This window comes from Oryza brachyantha, chromosome 4 (genome assembly GCF_000231095.2).
Source record: "Oryza brachyantha chromosome 4, ObraRS2, whole genome shotgun sequence".
In the NCBI taxonomy this organism is placed as follows: domain Eukaryota; kingdom Viridiplantae; phylum Streptophyta; class Magnoliopsida; order Poales; family Poaceae; genus Oryza; species Oryza brachyantha.
The window spans coordinates 14,483,381-14,503,933 of NC_023166.2; the positions used below are offsets into that span (position 1 = coordinate 14,483,381).

At 38.9% G+C, this 20,553-nt stretch overlaps 3 protein-coding genes and 1 pseudogene across 3 annotated transcripts; 3 read left to right on the forward strand and 1 right to left on the reverse strand.

Annotated features, from left to right (window-relative positions):
• Positions 1-32: 32 nt before the first annotated feature.
• LOC121054237 lies at positions 33-1,196 on the forward strand. Its single transcript, XM_040523421.1, has one exon. It carries the CDS (start codon positions 430-432, stop codon positions 895-897), a length of 468 nt encoding a protein of 155 aa, XP_040379355.1. The 5' UTR covers positions 33-429; the 3' UTR covers positions 898-1,196.
• Positions 1,197-4,766: 3,570 nt separating this feature from the next.
• Positions 4,767-8,169, forward strand: LOC102711339 (IAA-amino acid hydrolase ILR1-like 5). Its single transcript, XM_006652466.3, has 5 exons — positions 4,767-5,094; positions 5,377-5,502; positions 5,948-6,262; positions 7,083-7,211; positions 7,585-8,169. Exons 1-5 carry the CDS (start codon positions 4,798-4,800, stop codon positions 7,981-7,983), a joined length of 1,266 nt encoding a protein of 421 aa, XP_006652529.1. The 5' UTR covers positions 4,767-4,797; the 3' UTR covers positions 7,984-8,169.
• Positions 8,170-8,181: 12 nt separating this feature from the next.
• LOC102711616 lies at positions 8,182-8,809 on the reverse strand (annotated as a pseudogene).
• Positions 8,810-12,300: 3,491 nt separating this feature from the next.
• Positions 12,301-12,669, forward strand: LOC107304115 (defensin-like protein CAL1). Its single transcript, XM_015836489.1, has 2 exons — positions 12,301-12,373; positions 12,491-12,669. The coding sequence occupies exons 1-2, from the start codon at positions 12,301-12,303 to the stop codon at positions 12,667-12,669; spliced, it is 252 nt and encodes an 83-aa protein (XP_015691975.1).
• The last annotated feature ends 7,884 nt before the right edge of the window (positions 12,670-20,553 follow it).

Here is a 20,553-nt window from a genome sequence, read left to right on the forward strand (position 1 = left end):
AATAATACGCCAAACTCTTCATCCACCCAGATCAACTCAGGTGCGTGCATTTTTCTTTGGCTTTCAGCAAGTTTATATTTTAAATTAGCACTGGCCAATCATCTACTGATGGAAATACGGACTTTTTTTTCGAAGGAAATATGATAATGTTTCTACGTGGACTAAGCCTTACTCATCTGGATCGTTAGTTGGGCCCCCGGAACAGGATTCCTACTCGCCATATCAGCTGGGCTAAAACTAATCAATGGCGATCTATTAAACCCAATTGGTTTTGGTCTGGTAATCTTGTCTGCCGCGTGGCCATGGCAGTGAGCCGGCGAGTGTGGTCGTTCCTGATACTTCTCGAAGTTTCCAGTGGTTAACCAGCCATCCGCGTCTTTGCAAGGGAAGGAAAACTAGCCGTCCCGGCCTCACTCGGCCCGGGCAACCATGGAGCTCGACCTCCCACCGAAGCAACAGGCCCCGCCGCTCGCCGAGCTCGCCGTCGCCACCCACCGGGCAGCCGAGGCCGCCGCCGCGCTCTCCGCGGCCTCTTCCTCATCCCAGGCCGCCGCCGCGGTGGCCGCCCTCCGCGAGGCCCACGCCGCTATAGGCTGCTTCCTCTCTCGCCTGGAGGCCGCTGCCCCTGCTTCGCCCAGCGACGATCAGCCGATGGCGGACGGATGCGAGGAGGAGGATGGGGAGGGGGAGCAGCAGATGGTGGAGGAGGTGGAGGAGGGTCTCCGGGAGTGCGCCCTGCAGGGGAGCAAGCGGCGTAAGCGGCCCGTGCCGCCGTCGTTGCCGCTAGGGCGCCGCTCGAGCGGCGCTTGCGTGGAGACGGATGCCGCGCCGGCTGCTCTGGACGTGGAAGGGCGGCGGCGTGCTGCGATGGATCTCTTGCTGCAGTTCCATGGGTAGTAGGATGAAAGGTGAGAGCTTTGGTGGTTTGGCGCAGAAATGTGAAGAATGAAAGTTTAGTAGGATGTACGAATGTTGTACGGAATATTTCGATATCAGTTTAATTTTCGATCAGATTAACTTTTAGATATTTTTGAAATAGCACAAAGATGGACCAATCATCAGGTCATTGTGGTGGTATCCGTGATATTTTACTTAGAAAAAATAGGAATATATATTTCCTGACAATCATATCTATTATATATATAAATAAAGTAATAAAAAAAGAGACTCCACGTTATACCTCACGGGCTAGAAATTCTGAGATTAATAGAAGAAAAAAGGAGAAAAAAGAAAAAATAATCAAAAGGAAAGGGAAAAAACCAATCAGATAGCAATAAAAAACCAATCGGATAAAATAGAAAAGTTAATTGGATAATAGATTAGTAAATGGGAAGAGTCAATCGGACAACAGATATACAAATCTATTATGTCTCTGTTTATGAGCTGCTACTTTCGAAACCGATTAAACTTATCTGGCCAGCCTCGCTTGGATAACAACGTGGAAACAACTGCTTAGTTCTATAGAAAACGAGACTGCAAGAGATGAGAGGTGGGCAATTTCAAAATAATTGATGATTTAAAACATATGATATTATGAATAAAAAGCAAGACAATTAAAAAACGAGTCCAGGCAGAAATACAAATTACAAAATATAAAAATTAATATCGAGATAAGACTCCATATAGAAATACAATGTACGGAAAATCTAAAATTTGGACTGAAAACTAAAATTAATCACAGTTGAGAGATATATTTCTAAATGGACTCTTATCTCAATATTAATCAAGAGAAAAATAAAAGTGATGAAATTGTATTTAGAATAAAAAAGTGAGAAAATTAAAACGCAAGTCCGTGTAGAAATACATTTTTCAAGTTAATTAAAATTTTTCATATGTTAATCGAAGAAAAACAAAATAGCTTTATTTTTTATGTCCATAGAAATGGGATTTAATCCTCAGACCTATACCAACGTAATAGAAGAGTTCATATGGTCCAAAACATGAGTAACAACAACAATATAAAATATAAGAAAGCCGATAATAAATATTTATTGATAATGATGCGCATTTCTTTTCTTTAGTATCATTAGAGATACTAAGAAGATATCACTAATATTCTGGAGATAAAGACGAAAAATGAAGAGAAACAGATATACGAGAGTGGTTAAATATCATTCATTTATTTTAATAGTAAATGATCTATTACTTTTGCTTTATATACATATGAATTATTATGTTAGTCAAAATATCAAGTTTAAAAATTATATTATTATTTTTACTATTCTAACATAAAATGAGAAAGCATATATGTTATTTTGTGAGAAAATTTTATAATAATACTAGCCACGTAATCCGTGTGGGCCATCATGCTAGTTATACTGAGACCAACAAAATTTGGCCAAAAAAATTACATTCCAAAGGATTTTTTTATAGAAATTTAATGCTTATCCATAATCACTTATATTTTTCTCTTAATAGACTTAAGCTTCGTGTTCAAGGCTTGGGCTTAGGGATGGGTATCATGGGCATGCTTCAACATGCGGATAATCCGTGATTGGCATTAGTTTAAGTGAATATAATTTTAAGATCTTAAAAGTAAAGTTTAGTTCATCTTGTTGAGTCGGCCATGTATTATCCTATGTGTCGGCATGTGCCTGTTTCTATTTGGGCTGCTTGGTCACGTGGGTGATTGCCTTGGATTGATCGGTATGTGCCGGTTACAATGTCGGTTATGTCCATGTGTAGGAAGATGAACAAGACAAGGACACATAACCCAGCCACCCAGTTGAACGATGTGTGCGAGTGTCATTCCACAAATCCCTTCCCCACCAGCTTCTAGAGGCGGCGTACCATGATCAGACTTCAGAAACACGCACCTCGTGTCGCTAACCAGCCTGTGTTGTATGGTGGCATATCACAGGCTATAATCGTAGTGGCTACTGATTAATCGGTTATTGCTAAGGATGGTGGGTGGACAAGTGGTGGTATGAGAGCAAAGTTCAAAGAGTATAGCCAACTACTAGCTTTAATTTTTCTGTAGTCAATTTAATAGTCAATTCATGTAATAGTTATCTACAAAACAATAATACAAGGTCCCACATGGTGTCTTCGAGCCCGTGCTGTAGCGCTACACATTAGTAGTCCACACTCTTCTCTCTCCCCTCTTTATCTCTTTAAAATATATTTGTAGTTGGCTTAGAGCAAGTTCAATAGTATAGCCAACTACTAGCTTCAATTTATCTATAGTCAATTCATACAATAGTTACCTACAAAACATATATTACTATGTCCCACCTATCATACACACACTGTGTCTTGGAGTTCGTGTTGCAGCTGGCTATAAATATGTAGCCCACCGCTCTTCTCTCTCCTCTCTTATCTCATAAAAATATGTTTACAGCCAGCTTATAGCCTGCTATTGTACCTGCTCTTGTACTTGCTCTGAGTTGCGAGTGAGTACGCGCCGCAGGTGAGAGGCTTGTAGTTGGGGTGTTACAGAAACGGTGGAGCCATAAGAGCAAGTTTAATAGTAAAGCCAACTTATTAGCCATAAGCTTATATTAGAGTCAACATATATAATAGATTGGCTATAAGGTTGGCTATAATTTTTATCTCTTATCTCTTTCTCTTACCTTTGTATTTAATGCATTTTTTTAAGTTGATGTCTTTTGCATGAGAGTCAACTCCACTTCTTTTTTATTATCTCTTTTCTCCGCATCATCTTATAGTCAACATATAGTCTACTATTATACCTGCTCTAAGTAGAGTTGATGTAGAACCGTGAGAGGCTTTGGATTTTTTTTCTTGAAAAGTTAACTATTTTGGAAACTTATTTAAACAATGACCCATATTGATCCATATTGAAACTTATTTAAAAATGAACTGGTAGCTTAGGTTATCTGTCTTTCACGCTCAAGGCCTTTACATTAGCACCAAGTAATATGGCACTAACAAATTGCTTGCCCATGCATTTGGATTGTCGCTAACATTGTAGCCCATGGGCGCCAGATACCATAAGCCATATCTAAGACTCTAGGTTGGTGCTGACCCATTGCCACGTAGGTAAGCTAGGGGCTATGCGTCCAAGCTAGTACCAAGGTCATTGCCAAATTGCTTGGCGCTAAGATGTTCACCTCAACGCTTGCAACCATGGTGCTGACATTTTAATCCATTTTTGTTAGATGTTTTGGTAGAGGCTATTTTTCAAAGAACTTTTCGAAAAGGATACATCGGTAGAAAAAGTTGGGATGCAAAGGCTGGCTTCATAGATTATTTGATTTTTGTAGTTATTTATGATATAAACAATAAAATTAACTGGGTATAAATTTAAAATCTATTGAAAAAAGACGATTAACTTGTATATATATATATTATTTATAAAAATACACTATCTAACTATTATGCACGTATAAAGAAATAATTTAGGTAAGTACGCATCGTAATTGGTCAGTTTATGATTTTATTTTTGGGCGTGCTCAGGTCATGTTTAGTTCCTAAATTTTTTTCCAAAAACATCACATCGAATATTTGGACATCTAAATAAAACATTAAACATAGATAAAAAAAACTAATTACACAGTTACGGAAGAAATGTTGGACGAATCTTTTAAGTCTAATTAGTCCATGATTAGTTATACGTGCTACAATAACTAATATGTGCTAATGATAGATTAATTAAGCTCAAAAGATTCGTCTCACGGTTGTTAGGCTAGCCGTAAAATTTATTTTTTCATTCATATAAAAACACTTTTCTATATTTAATCAAACATTTGACGCCCGCTCAAGAACAAACAAGTCAACAAACCAGTATAATATTGCGTCGTCAAGCTTCCAAGTTCCAACTACTTCCACTTCACCATGGCCGCCCCTCTCTTCCTCCTCCTCCTCGTCTCCTCCGCCTCCGCGGGTTACGAGGAGCTTCTGCGGCGCGCGGAGGAGGAGCGGGAGTGGGTGGTGGGCGTGCGGCGCCGCATCCACGCCCATCCGGAGCTCGCATTCCGGGAGCACCGCACCAGCGCCCTCGTCCGAGAGGAGCTGGAGCGGCTTGGCCTCAACGCCCGCGCGGTCGCAGGCACCGGCGTCGTCGCCGAAGTTGGCTCCGGCCTGCCACCTGTCGTCGCCCTCCGCGCCGACATGGACGCCCTCCCCGTGCAGGTCCCACCCACCTCCCTCCCTTTGGACCCTTTCATGATTTGTGCGATGAATGGTTGTAGCTTGTAGGGATGCCGAAATCTGCATCTCCGCGTCTCTGTCCATCCGTGGTAAGAATTGAAGGTTGCGGAGCAGCTTCTGATCGCGCATGCTTTGATTTTTAATTTCAGTTCGTAGTTCCACTTTAAAATTGATTATTTCGACTTTATGAGGGATTGATTAGTATTACAGAACGGAGTTTCTTTTTCTTGAATTGACTTCATTCGGTTGGTTGTGATGATAAAGGAATTAGTGGAGTGGGAACACAAGAGCAAAGTGGATGGTGTGATGCACGCTTGCGGACATGATGTGCACACTGCGATGCTCCTGGGAGCTGCCAAGCTGCTTAATGAGCGTAAGGAGCACATCAAGGTGAGTTCTTTCATATTTTTCTGATACCAGACAGTCTTAATGTGGTAAAGTAAAACAACTGATCTTTTCCAAGTTCAATTTTTCGTGCACATGGCATTTGCCAACCCACACGTTTTAAAGAGATTACAACTCCCTATAGGAAAATATTTATTGTATAGTGTCATAGCATGATGGTAACGAATACCATTAAATTCCTCATTTAAATGATCCCCCTATGCAACTCAACAAACTAGACTAGCCATCTGAAACCCTACGTTAGCTACAGATTTCCAAATCTCTTTTAGTGCACATATTGGTGAATACATTATACACCTTTTCAAATATTACAGGGATTAACAGATTCATTTTTTTGTCACATCTATCTTTTCATTTTGGCCATATAGATCCACGTTGGATGTAGAGGTTGGGTTTTAATCTTTTTTCTAAAAAATATTTTATGATCAAGGGTACCGTAAGACTCCTTTTCCAACCTGCCGAGGAAGGTGGTGCGGGTGCATCTTATATGATAAAAGATGGTGTTCTTGATGGGGTTGAAGCTATATTCGGAATGCATGTTGACTATCGGATGCCAACAGGTGTAATAGCAGCTCATGCAGGACCTACACAAGCTGCTGTATGTTTTTATGAAGCAAAAATAGAAGGTAAAACAGGGAAAGCTGAAACTCCGCACTTAAATGTGGATCCTATTGTTGCTGCATCATTTGTCATCCTATCCCTGCAGCAGCTTATTTCAAGAGAAGATGATCCTCTTCACAGCCAAGTATGACACTATATTTTAGTAATATTACTTTGCTAGTTTTTATGTAGTATGTTATAGACAAGTATTGCACATAAGCCACTAAGCCAGATTGGCAGAAATGAAAGAGAGGTAATGGAATCAGGTTAATGAACAAAAATCTCTTCTCACAGACATGTTATTAGGGCTAGTGACTGGGCGTCTCTTTAGAACAGTGTCCAGTGATAACTATTTTTGTCCAAGGTAGAGTGTAAATTATTAAAAACAAGCTCTGGCGTTCTGATGTGCTAGCTTCTATAAGGCCAACTTTAGATCATGTAATACAAGGTCTTATGTTGTATCCATGTAGTTGTTCTATTGTAGATCATTAGTCATTGATGCATGAATATATTAACTATGAGATAAAAGTTAAGGTCTTGTACATTTTCAGTTGGCACTAAGATGTCATAGAAGGGATGATATTTCATTGGAACCCACACATGCATAATGCCATGATACTCATTTTGATGTACTAGTAAATTCATGTATGTTGTTGCGAAATTAAAACCATCACATTGGCACATAGATAATCTATTTTAAATTTCATAGCTTAGAGAAATTTTTGGTTGTCAAGTTTTTTTAGGGGAAAATGATGAGTGCTCCCACTTGTTTGAATTTGGGGGACTTGTTGCCTTGTTGGGGTGGTGGGTATCACCACTACTCTCTTTTATAGTACAATAAATAGTTCTCAGTTGGTTGAGATAATGTGTTTCTATACCTTTAAATCCTCTAATATAACCATTTGTCACAAACTACAACATGAAACTGAAGATGTTCCTAAATATTATTAATCTGTTTCCTTCAGGTGCTCTCAGTTACCTATGTCAAAGGTGGTAATGCTATTGATGCCACACCTCCAGTTATTGAATTTGGGGGTACTTTGAGGAGCCTCACTACTGAAGGCTTATATCGTCTACAGAAAAGGGTCAAGGAGGTTAGTCCTCTACTTCTGTGGCATACTTCTATATATTTTCTAAAAGTCTAAACATAACATTGTTGCATAACTATATTATCCTGTGCTCCTGGTAGTACTTTCACATTGGTCGGTAAGGACTTAGTATCATTAACCCCACATTGTTTTATCTCTCAGCAACACATTCAAGATACAATTGCACATACAAAAAATGCTATCATTAATTCACAGCTAGACCAACTGGGTTATGGTCTTGTTCTTGTAGTCGGTGATTCATGCCTTTTCTTTGCGAGTGGCATTCACTCGAAATTAGCAGTGCACTACTGTATGCATATTTGTGTTCTATCATTATTCAAACTATCACATCCTGAATAAACGGCGTCCCTTTCCCCAGGTGGTCGAAGGGCAGGCAGCTGTGCATAGATGCAAGGGAACTGTCCATATGAAAGATGATGACTACCCGATGTATCCCGCAGTCTTTAATGATGAGAAACTGCATCTCCACGTAGAAACTGTGGGCAGACGATTACTTGGTCCAGACAAGGTAAAGCCCGGAGAGAAGATTATGGCAGGCGAAGACTTTGCTTTCTACCAACAGCTGGTTCCTGGAGTTATGTTCGGCATTGGTATTAGAAATGAGGAAGTTGGTTCTGTTCACACTGCTCACAACCCACATTTCTTCGTTGATGAGGATGTCCTTCCAACTGGAGCTGCACTTCATACTGCCCTTGCAGAAATGTATCTTACTGAACGCTCCTCAATAGGTGAAGACGGAAGCCTGCATTCGCATTGATACTCTCGTGTTGAACAATGCTGAGTGTATAAATATCCAAGAGAATAATCATGCTTCCAGAATCCAGATATAATTTTAACTGGGTTCCAAGGGAAAAAATTGGAAAAATAGGCCTTCAATCGTGGTGTTTCGCAGATTTGTCACTAGACCCACATTTCATAGATACAGATGGACCCACGTGTCGTACACCGGTGCAAGACAGTTTTTGTAATCAGGTATGCTCGAGTAAACACAAGAAAATTATATTACTTGATAATTACTGTACAACATCCGACGAACGAAAACAGAACTGGAACATGCAGTTTCAACAGAAGCATCAATACACAAACAAATTACTAGTGAACCAAACCTGACGAGATGAGACCCAGGCAGAACAATGTAACGCACGCGTGGGTCTTCGTTCATGCACGAGCGCGGGACACGCCTACGCTATGCCGAAGGAGGTGGCGCGAGGAACGGTACCGGCACGGTCGCGACCGGAACTGTAGGCAATCGGAGGCAACGCCACCTTGGGGATCCCGGTTGGAACCGATCGAAGGGATTGGGGGCATCGTCACCTTGGGCACAACGACGGCCGGCACGGGCGGCAATTTGACCTGCGGCACCGCCGGCATGCTGGTCGGCACGGTGACCACGGTGACCGCCGGCACGGCTGGCATTGGTGGCATTGCGGTGGGGAGGGGCGGCTTCGGCGGCAGGAGACGCAGTGGGAGTAGCTGACTGATCCGTAGCATCTGCCAGGAGGCGAGCGGCGTAGCTCAGGTTGGCGCCAGCGATAGCAAGCGCCATGACGAATAAACTGTTCATGGTACCGGCCATTACAGGAAGCTGCAACTGTAAGTGATCCTAACGAACTGTAACGTGACTGATCGTAGGAATTGGTTCTTTGTCTTAGTTCTCGTTTTGCTTGATGCGAACTATGAGGATTCGTGCGTACGTATTTATACACAGAAGACTAAGATTGATCACACCATCAGGGTGTGATCGATTAGATTGGTGGTTGGCCAGATTAACATGGGCATCGCTCGGCGAAGCGGGTTGTTTGTGATCCCAGCCCCGCAGTTTGATGACGGAGCTGTATCGACGCGATCTGCTATCTATTTCTCCTGTTAGTTCACCTCCCCGTTGGTTCGAAACAAATCTATTATATATATAAAAGTAACGGAAAAAAATCTGATTAGAAATTTTAAGATTAATAAAAAAAAGAAAAGATATAGTTTTTGAATCGGACAACTATAAGAGAAAAAAAAGGCCATCCGCTCAGCACAGCCCAAGGTCACTAATTAATCTGTCCCAGTTAATTAATCTACTAGCTAAATTGACCGACCGATCCTACCAAACACCAAACACCCAGCTTAATTATTTCAGACAAAACAAGTTCTCAAAATAAGATGCGCGAGCGGCGTGATCCTAAACTAAGGTCATGTTTGTATGAAAAAGAAATCAATTACACAAATTACGTGTAAATTGCGAGATAAATCTAAGAGAGAATTCTATGTATGTCACTGAAATTTAGAATTTACCACATGTACCTGCTTGTTTTTCTTCTTTTGATCTGAATTTTCTTGAACTTTAGGGAAAACAAAATATAGTTCAAAAATAAAATAAACAAATACTTATTCATAATATATGTACAAAGTTAACAAAATGAGTTTAGCTTAACTTTTTTGTCCGACATTGGGTGTAATACACAAAATATATCAAAACCAACAAATTAAGCTACTGTTCGAGTAATCCAATTACAGAAACTTTGACGGTCTAAAAGTTGATCATCATCTGCTACATAACAGATTTACCTTTTTCTTTTTAGAAGTGTCATGATATACTATAGTTCACACACTTTAACTACCCACACACCAGGTTACAAATCTATTTTCATTTTTTTTGTTTTTTCTTTGCAGTTAATCAATCCAATTTGTTTTTTGTTTTGATCCCTGTTTATGGTTCTCTTTTTTCTTCATACCATAGACATGCTTCTTTCCTGCAAACAGTAGGTAAAAAAGTGAGGAAAATTGAGCAATGAATCTACACAATCCCTTGTTTATTGGATGGTTGAAGATTGGGTACTGTCAAAGTGGCCATCACAATAGTGGCTTCACCTTATCTAAATTTAGATCTGTCGCATAATACAATGATGGATGTTCATAGGGTTGCCTAAGGCAGCCATCAACCCTCGTGCAGTGGTGCAAGGACTATTGATGACCATTAAACCATGTGGAAACTAGGAGGAGGTGAACTATATATCAGCTGGTACTAGGAGAAAGGTGGCAAAAACAAGCAGAGATTCAAGATACAGTGGCAACATTACTAAGGTTGGTGGATCCACGAGGGATCGTGCTGGGGTATTGACCCTTTGATGGTAGTGTAGATGGACGTGAGTAAGGGGTCCTTACTTGGCGTTGCCGGATAGGACCACCCAACTGCCACACTTGTACCTCTATTCTACATTGCTCCTACTCGTGGTAGAGAACGCAAGAGAGAAAGATGCCCGGTATGTAGGGGATGCTATGGGGAGCGAGTTGTGAGGACAAAGAGGAGGATCTTAGTCGTCCTTGGGCATCAATATCATTGTGGCTAGATTGGAGTGTGCCACTCTAGTACTGTTGTGGTCTAGGAGTGGACAATGCAAAAGGGAAAGTTGCCCATTGAGAAGAGAGGCCATGAGGATTTGGCCCTAGACATCAACGTCATTATGACCGGATTGGAAATGTGCCACTATAGCACTGTCGTGCTCCCCTGCTCGACTTCCTCAACATACGACCTTTTTATCATATGTCCTTAAGTGGAGTCGAGGATAGTGGTGCCAGGGTTGGGTGAAGATGAATGAAAATTTCCTAAATTATCATGCACACGTGTGTCTTTTCTCTCACACGTCAAGGAAAAAACAACTAAAACAAGAGTCGTGTCCACTGAATACCATATTTTCAATGTCTTCCTAAAATGTTCACTTTTGTGGTGTTCCATAACTAAAACCACGGAATAACAGTATTTCATAGCAAAGTTTGTCTTTACAATTTACTAGTAGTGATGCATCCGTATATGGCAATGTATTCGTGTATATATATATGGCCTTTAAGTCTATAGTGTAGTTGTCTATAAATATATAATCTATTTTCTATATGAAAATTTTTAATCAGGCTCACATGAAATATTTACATGATCTATGCGTTTTATTTCATGTACTCGTACATCGACCACCAGTATACTACTCAGGTCGGTAGCTGTAGCTCCTCTTACGAAGCCAAAAACAGAGGAGATTGATCTCGCTACCCGTGCAGATGCCTAGGGCCCTGTTTAGAGGCATTTGGAATGACAAATGGCAAATGGCAAAAGTTTTGGTGGCAAAAGTTTTGGCATTATATTTTTGCAAGTTGGTATTTAGAGACATGTAAAAGTTGCTATTGGCAAAAGTGAAAGGTGGTCCGTGTCCGTATGTACTTTTTGGTGAAATTTACTACTCTAGACTGTCAAATGCCAAATACAAAGTTGTCATTTTCTTATCCTAGTGTTTAAATCTATTTTATCAAAAAGTGCTTCAAAATAATAAAACTTTTACCATTTTGAAAAATATTATTAGCCTATAGCCTAGGTTGTCACTATTAAATCCGAAGCCTGCTGCCTGCAGCGTGCCGTGACTGCCGTCCAGCGTCGACATGCATGACCCCTGCCTTGCTAGCTCTCCACACCCCGAAAACCAAGAGACATTCGCGCATGCGCGCACCGCCACCTCTAAACCAGCGCACAAATAGTACTTTTCTGCATCGGTGAGCTGTGAATTTTACCGGTACCAATGATATTGCCGGGTAGTGGCTGCATTTGAAAATTTAACCCACGAGAATCCATGCCCCGTTCTCATAGGTACTCCACTGCGTTGAATGTTGATTCATCCCTACGAAGGAAAACTGCACTTCCGTTCTAAAATAAAGCTACTTCTACCACCTATACTTTATTTTAAAATAAAGTTATTTCTAACTAGTTTATCATTTGAACCAATTATAACCATTCATCATTTAATTTCTTTCACCTACGTTCTCTTCTAAACCATCGTAACTTATGTCCAATCATTCGTACATATTTTCTTAATACTCATTCTTAGATATAGAAATAATTATATTTTAGAATGGATATAGTAAATTTGAATTTCTGTCCGTTGGATGGTAAAATTGTTCGCTATGTAAACCCCTACAGTTCACCGCCCCCCACAGACCGTCTTGCACATCACTCATTACTCTTAAGCTCACGTTCGTGCACAAACATCCTTGCGGATTCCATCGCCACGGTGAACCGCAGGTTCTTTTTCCCACGGAAGCAAAGCAAATGGTGCCCACATCTCGCCGCATGGTTGCGCCCGTCCTCCTCTTCCTGCTGATCCTACTCGTCGTCGCATCAGGTTCGTGTACATACACGCACAGGTCGTCCTCTCCTCTCGTCAGTTAATCGGTAGAGCCTCGGTGAGATTATGTGTCGCGACACGGCCGGGTTAATGTACTGTCGCAAATGCATGCAGAGACGGGGACGGCGAGGGTGGCGGAGGCGAGGCACTGCGTGTCGCAGAGCCACAGGTTCGTGGGCGCGTGCATGAGGAAGAGCAACTGCGAGCACGTCTGCATCACCGAGGGCTTCCCGTGGGGGGAGTGCAGGTTCCACGGCGTCGAGCGCAAGTGCTTCTGCAAGAAGCGCTGCTAGGCCTAAGCCAGGCCACCCAAAACCCTAGCTCTGATCGATCGATGATTCATTCACCTGCCAAAGCCATTATGCCAAGCCAGGCGTCCCCGATCCAGTTGCCATGTCGTCGCCTACTTTACCTCTCGTGTGTAGTTCGTGTCTTGCTTTTTCCATTTTGTTTTGATGTTCATCGTGCACCGCGCTTACTGCCGATTTGCTTGGTCTTGTAAGGTGTTTTTAGTTACCTCGAACAATAAAAGCTTTGGTCGTTGCTCTGATTGGCTGGGTTGCCTGGGTGCACATATGTGTGATCTGTGCTAATATGTGTTAATCTTGGGGAAGCAGAGCAGTGGGGCGGGTTTCAACGACGGAACGTGTACGCGATCGAGCATTATCCAATCTATGACACCGGTTTGTCCTTTAAAGTAACTTAAAATGAAAGGCCCAGAAGAACCAGCCTGTAGGCCTACTGACACAAATAATCGTTTATGGGCCTCATAGAAGTAGAACGTGTCTGAAAACTGAAAAGCATTATGGCACAGTTCGCTTTCAATGAAAACAGAGAAAACTCAATTAGTATTTTAAATGTATTTTCTAAACTACGAAACGCTGTATTTTCTATTAAATATATATATATATAATTTACTTCAAAATATATTTATTTATTTATCAAGCTTAAAATAAATAATACTTCGTTTATTATTCACAAATGAGATAGCTCGTTTTCTATGATTTTCTCTTATTCTTTCCTCACCATTAAACTGATTTTTTTAGAATTAACATTATTTTAATAGAAAGTTACAAAATTAGAGGGCATCCGTGAAAAATCGTAAATTTAGTGTCCTGTCGAACTGCCGTAGTTCAATAGAACCCCTATCGAATGACCAACAGTCGACTAGGGAGAAGATCAGACTAGATCGCGAGCGTTGCCCCCTATCGAACTGCGGCAGTTTGACAGGCCCGACTGGCTTAGCAGTCGAACGGGTGGTGGGCCCTGTCGAACTCCCGCCATTCGATAGGTCCCAGTTGAACTCCCACCGTTCGATATACCACTAAATTTGCGATTTTTCCCGGATAGCCTCTTTTTCATTAAAATAATATTAATTCTGAAAAAATCATCAAACTAGCTTGCTTATCTTTTCTACCGTCCGATTCTTTTATTAGAAAACGAAATACAAATAGCATGCTTATCTTTTCCACGTCTAGCTTTTTTAAGAAAAGAAAGTATAACCTTTTGTCCCTACACACCAACTAAGTATACACGTAGCTATTTTTATAAACACCATTTATGGTTTAGAAAATATCAAACACCACACACACACGCCCTATTACTACAGTCTCTCATTTCGCTTTTGTTTATAAACCAATATTTAAAATTTAAAACTTAACTTTAGAGTTAACTTTATGATTTTTTTATCATAGTTATTTTACAACATTTGCTTTTACAATGCATATATAAAAATTTTATTTACATGGCTACAAATTATTTGATTGCTAATAAACTTTTCACTTTTTCTTCTGATAAGCAAAATGATGGAAGCCAAAATTTCCACCCACAGTGAAGAGCTCGAAACAGTGTTAGTTGAACCGATGGCTAAGGCCATGTTCGGTAGCATATGTATGAAACTTATAAAACTTCGTTTCCGTGCATATGTTCTGTAGACCGTTAAATAGTATGTTTATTTAAACAAATCAACAAAATATTACTTTAAGAATCAAATGATCTATTTTTCATAATTTTTTTTAACAAAATGCTATACATACGTCTCGACCAACCATGTAGAACCGGGATAGACACAATGACACAATGGACGGAAATCAGGCGTCAAGCAAACATCCAGCCACCATGCAAATGCAGCGGATGGAAAAGCAAGTGCGTCGGGCCCGGTACGTACTTATAGCACTACTGAATTTTTTAACCAATACTTAATTAATTATATTTTTATCTATCGCTACGTTTTACGTGTGCTAACACCTTACGGCTAGTATCATAAGCCTCTTAATACAAGATGGAGGAGAGAAGAGCGGAGAGAAAATAAGGCACCCCTCATGCAAGGGGCAATATCTAGACAATCTCCAAGTGAAATAGAAAAAGTAGACTGACTAATCAATAGTTAAAATTAGTGTAGTAGAGATAGTATAGAGAAATATGTTGTATGAATTACCTCTTAATTAATGGCAAATTAGAGGTGGCATTTACCTTTACTATAAAACTTGCTCTTAGGTCATTTTCAATGTAAGTTTTATGTATACGATTACCTAGAGTGACATGTCATCTAAAAAGTTTGAAACTAGGATAAAACACCTCTCTCTCAATGCATAGTTTTATTTATTATTGTTTTCTAGGTTACATGTAAGACACAAGATGTCTATGTAATAGTGCACAAAAGGTTTCATCTCCATGAAACTCATTTTATCTCCCTCTTCATTAATATTTTATCACATCATCAAAAATGTCTACATGACACCCTATTTATTGTCCATAAGACTTCTATTGAGATTGGCCTTAGATGCACCTCGACCCCCTCAAATTTGCTTCCCTTGCAACTCACAAGACATCCCAGACTGACCAAGTACGCGTCGTGTGCCTCTCCGCTACAACATAACATAACACGAGATATGTTTCGTGAGACATGGTGAATGGGGTATATTACTCTATTCATCTCATAATATAATATAGAACATAACTATTTTTTCTATGTCCCATAATACGCGCATACAAATATGCATTAATTAGTACATATCTTTTCTCTGAATTTGATTTATTTTAAATCTTTTATCATTAAAACATTCGACCACATTACATATATTACATACATATATACAACTAGACAATTATGACTCGATCTTTATATTAATAATAATAATTGCTATTTATATTATGGGACAGAGAGAATACGGGAAGCCCTTTGGCAGTCGAATGAATGGAGCAGCTGGTGAATCGTATACCACACGTATCGTCGTGGAAAAGTCTAAGCTCTGGCGATGTAATTGTGGCATGGATCGATGGTGTTGCTCCCAAGTGCACGTCGCTCAAAGTGTCGCACGCACTCACGATTCTTTTCTGGTTATTCGTTGGAAGTTGAATGGAAATAGGCTGCCCGTCTGTAGCAACTAGCAACAGGATCGATAGCATCTTTTCTGGAAATGAGGAGAGCGCGGGCCCGGTCCCCCACAATCGATTGATTCATCCGCTACACGTGAAAAGGGCCCTACCTTCGAGTGTGAAATTTGTCGGCATAAAGTCAATTTGTTTTGTGCCTAAGAGCAATTTCAAAAGTTCGACAGTATAGCCAGCTATAGTCTAATAGTTAGCTCATATAATAAATATCTATAAAACATTAATATATGGTGTCACATATCATACATGCACTGCGTCTTAAAGCCCGTGTTATAGCTGGCTATAAATTAGTAGCTGACTTCTCTCTCATTTCTTATCTCTTTTCTTATCTCTTTTAAAATATGTTTATAGTTGGTGTATAGTCTGCTATTGTACCTGTTCTAACGAGGCTATGCTCATTTGGCTGTAATATAACAGATAGTACACCATCTGCTCCTTTTTAGTTGATTTCATTGACATTTTAGTCTATGTTTAATTATTTATTTTATTAAAAAAATATAATTATACATTATTTGGTTATGATATGATTTATTATTAAAAATTTAAGGATGACCTATAATTTTACAAATTTGCACAAAAATATAAAGAGTAACGATCAAATTTATATCCAACGGTAAATGATATAAAATAAAAAAATAGAGGGAGTATAATCTGTCCGGTTCTAGCGCATTACCGATGTACGGGCCTCGGAAAGTAGAAAACGAGGAATCCTTTCTATCAAAAAGTAGAAAAGTAGAAAACGAGGAATCTTTTTATCTCAGTGATTGTGTTCCACAAAGACTTTGTTTTTAGCTTTTTTTTCTCTGTCTAATAGAAACTTTATTTTTAAGTTATTATTGCATTAATGTTTATAAAAAACATGGGATAAATGTTTCTTAAAAAAGAGGAAAATATATTGTGATTTGAGAAAAAAATGAAGGTCATTCTACTATCTATGGCTTGGTATTGATTTGTACGAGGTAAACTAAAAATAAAGTATCTCTAAGACGAAGGGAGTAGAAAAAGGTTAGAAAATGAGAGAACAAAAGATACATGATTCCTACCTTTTTATGTATTCCACCTATGCGCATCGAAAAGGCCATCTTTTGATGGATTTCACCTATGCGCATTGAAAAGGGTCCTGTTGTTCTCGAGTGTAGAATTTACATTAACAACATAAATGTCACTATATAATTCATGGTCGATGAGGTTATACTCATTCAACTTTGTTATTCAAGAGTGATTTTATAGTTTTTGAAGATGTATTAGGAATACAATTTATTAACTTGATACTCTCTCTATCTTAAAATATGATCTCCTTTACTACCTCTTCTTTGTGTTTATCTTTAGAGCAAGTTTTATAATATAGATGGATGATACATTTAATTTTGATAAGGTAAATAACTCATTAGGTAAAAGATGACACTTTCAACACAACAATTCTATACTGCCTCTAATACGCTGATTTCAATCATTGGTTAGTCAATATAATCTTTCTCTTTCTTTTTTCTCTTGGAAATTATGTAAATGTTGTCCCTGTATGAGGCGTGGTTCCTTTCCTCTCTCCTCCCTTCCACACCTAATCTTGGGGCTTGTACCAAGAGATTAATAGTATTTGCTCTTAAGCAAGCATTGGGTTAGAGTTTGTGAAATTGAAGAACAAATTAATTGAAACTAGATAACATGGATGACTATTGTGGTGGAATTTGATAAAGTGAAAGTTATTTTAATCTTTATGTTTTTGTATTACTATGTGTGGAACTAATGAAAAATAAGTTATTTTACGACATGAAGAGTACACATTAATTATTTAATCCGTTCTATGTTATTAGATGTTTTTGCTATATCCAGATTCGTCCATAAATAAAAAAATATGTTATATATATATATATATATACACACACGTGTGTGTCTAAAGCATATTCATTGTAAGATGCAAATGAACCTAAACAGATATATAACATAGCAATTTATCCATGAGTGCATCTTATGATGTAAAACATATTGTAGTATGAAACAAACTAAAACACACCTATCGGGGGGGGGGGTGAATGGTAGGTATACCAAAAATCTTTTAGCGGAAATAAGATATTACCTTTAAAAAAAACTTTACTGAAGTCTCCGGTCATATTGCGTTTATACTACCGGTTAGACCGACGTTATGTGACCGGTCAGACCGCTCTCATACCTCCGGTCAGACCGGCCGCCTGCCTGCGGTTGGACCGTCGGGATCCTGAAAAAACGCTGATCGACAACACTTGAAGATGTGGATTGAATCTCTTGACTTTTATTGATCAACTAGTGCTTACAAAGTGCACAAAAAGCACTCCCAATAAAAACTTTCGATCTAATATCGAAATCGAGTCTAAACCCTAATTTTCTCTCACAAAAGGCACTCAAAAAACTCACCGGGGGCATACCCCTCGGTACCTATTTATAACCTCGACGTGGCTATGCAAAGCCCACGTATCTAGCACGAATTAGGACTCCCAATCTCATGAGAAACCTTTCCTTATCCGTAACCAACATATCTTTATCTCTAACACATCAAATTGTCTCAAATTCGGACTTTATCCAAATTCAATTTCATATTCCATACGCACACAATATCTCCATCGTATGTCATATGGAATCTTCACCAACCACGTGCATTGATCTTTAGCCTAAGTATCCCGCGTGGTATTCGACCATCCGGACGTCATCTTATCTTCAAGTTGACTCCCGATCCATCACCGGTAATACTCTTCCAAGGCATCAAGACACCTACACATGAATAAAAAAAAGAAACCATATTTCGAGACCAAGCTATCTCTAACTTAACTAATTATTAGCAAAACGACAGTACCCATACATAGAGAAACCATCTAGAAGTCAAATCCACGAAGAACAAATCCGAAATTGAAAAGGTCACCCAAATCTAAAACTGTCAAGTCAGCCCTGACGGTCTGACCGCCCACATACCTGCAGTCACCGTAGGTGTTTCAACGGTTTGATCGTCTGGTCAATTATTAGAAAAACATTTTGCCATCGTAAACCACCAATTTATTCATCACAAAAACTTGTAGATCACTCTTTGATCTTACACATATTTAATACTTCTCATGTAAAAAAAAACTAGTCCCTCTCGAATACCATAAAACATTTTCTTATCCACATGGTACAATCCTCGATAGAATTTGCTTTGATCTCGTCAAATTCTAGAGAATTGTCGTCGAACATGATGGTTTGAATTGTCGCCGTAAAGGACCTGTGGCCATATTGCCTCCAGCCCGCATACAAAACAACTTGGCTTTAGTGACCAGGGTCACGCTCACAACTAGCCTTGGTCGAGTGGATGCGTCCTGAAATAACACAAGATCGAGTCCTTATATAGTGATGCCACTTATAATTGGTTACTTTTCAAAGGTGTTTGATGGTTACCTTACCAAATGTCATGATGTTAACTAGTGATAACGTGACGTACACACTCAATGTTAGATCATCTAGCTTTTGAAATATATGAGCTATCACTTAATTACCCATAGAGCCTACTTTTCGCATCACACGATTAGGATGTTTTCTCTGGCGTATCTTTGGGATGATCCAATGTGAACATCTCTATAAAAAGAAGTTACCAAAATTGATAACAGGGATTCCAACTTTACATTGTTTTGTACGCCTTTTTCCAATCCTTAACTGTTAGTATATTTGTTGATTATCAATTGGCATAATACTTGTACATGAATACACATATTGAGTGTGATCGTTGAGCTTTTCCATGGAAAATAAAAAGGCCAAACAACATATTTGCAAATAAAAATAATTTATGAATAAAACTTTTATATACATATTATTAGCGATCTAAAAGTCAAGGTTGAAAAATAAAATTCGGTATAAAAAACCCAAAATCAACAAAAAAATTCTAAGGTTAAAAATTAATTTTTTAGCTTATAAGCATAAGCAGAAGCGAAAAAAATGATTTTTCAGAGAAGGAGAAACAAGAAGAACAACAGAATTAGAGACACAAAACGTGATGAGCTATTAGCATATGATTAAGTGAGTACTAATTATTTTAAATTTTAAAAATAGATTAATGTGATTTTTAGAGTAACTTTTCTCCATGTTTTCTAAAACACAATGTTTAGCTATTTAAGAAAGGTGCTCATGAAAAACAACAAGAGTTTTCTTCTCTCTCTTTTTGCTCTTGTCAAACCCTGCCTAACACTATTGCATGCACAGACCTTTCACTATATACCTTCTTAAAACTAGAAATATGTATCCTTTGGTACTTTTTAGTGCCGATAAAAATAATCAATATTGTACATCAGTCTTTTTTTAATCAATGTTGTTGTCAAGGTGTAACAAAGAATTTGAGAACCTCAACTTAGTCAAACGTAAGAACTTTTGTGGATAAATGTTAGCAAAGTATGACAGGTAACTCAACTTAGTCAAATATACAGTTTTGGAGTTAAGGGAGTCAAATAAACTTTCTCATAGATATAGGTTTGAAATGAAGTTATTTCACTATGACTGGAGTTGTCATGGTACGATAACTTAATACTTCCTCTCTTTATTAACTAATAATATACACGTGCATTGTGGTAAGTTGATACAAATCATGATGAGTTGCACAAGCCCATACATAAAAGAGGCGATTCATATAACTAATAATGGAATGCATAGATCTATAAAAAAAAGAAACAATTTTCTTATATAAACATCTTTTCGGTTTTTTTTCAAATGATGGTTTTTGCACGGTGTTTGGGATGAGGAGGAAGATGGACGACTCCACTCTTAAGTAGTAGCGATCACTGACAATTTCAACT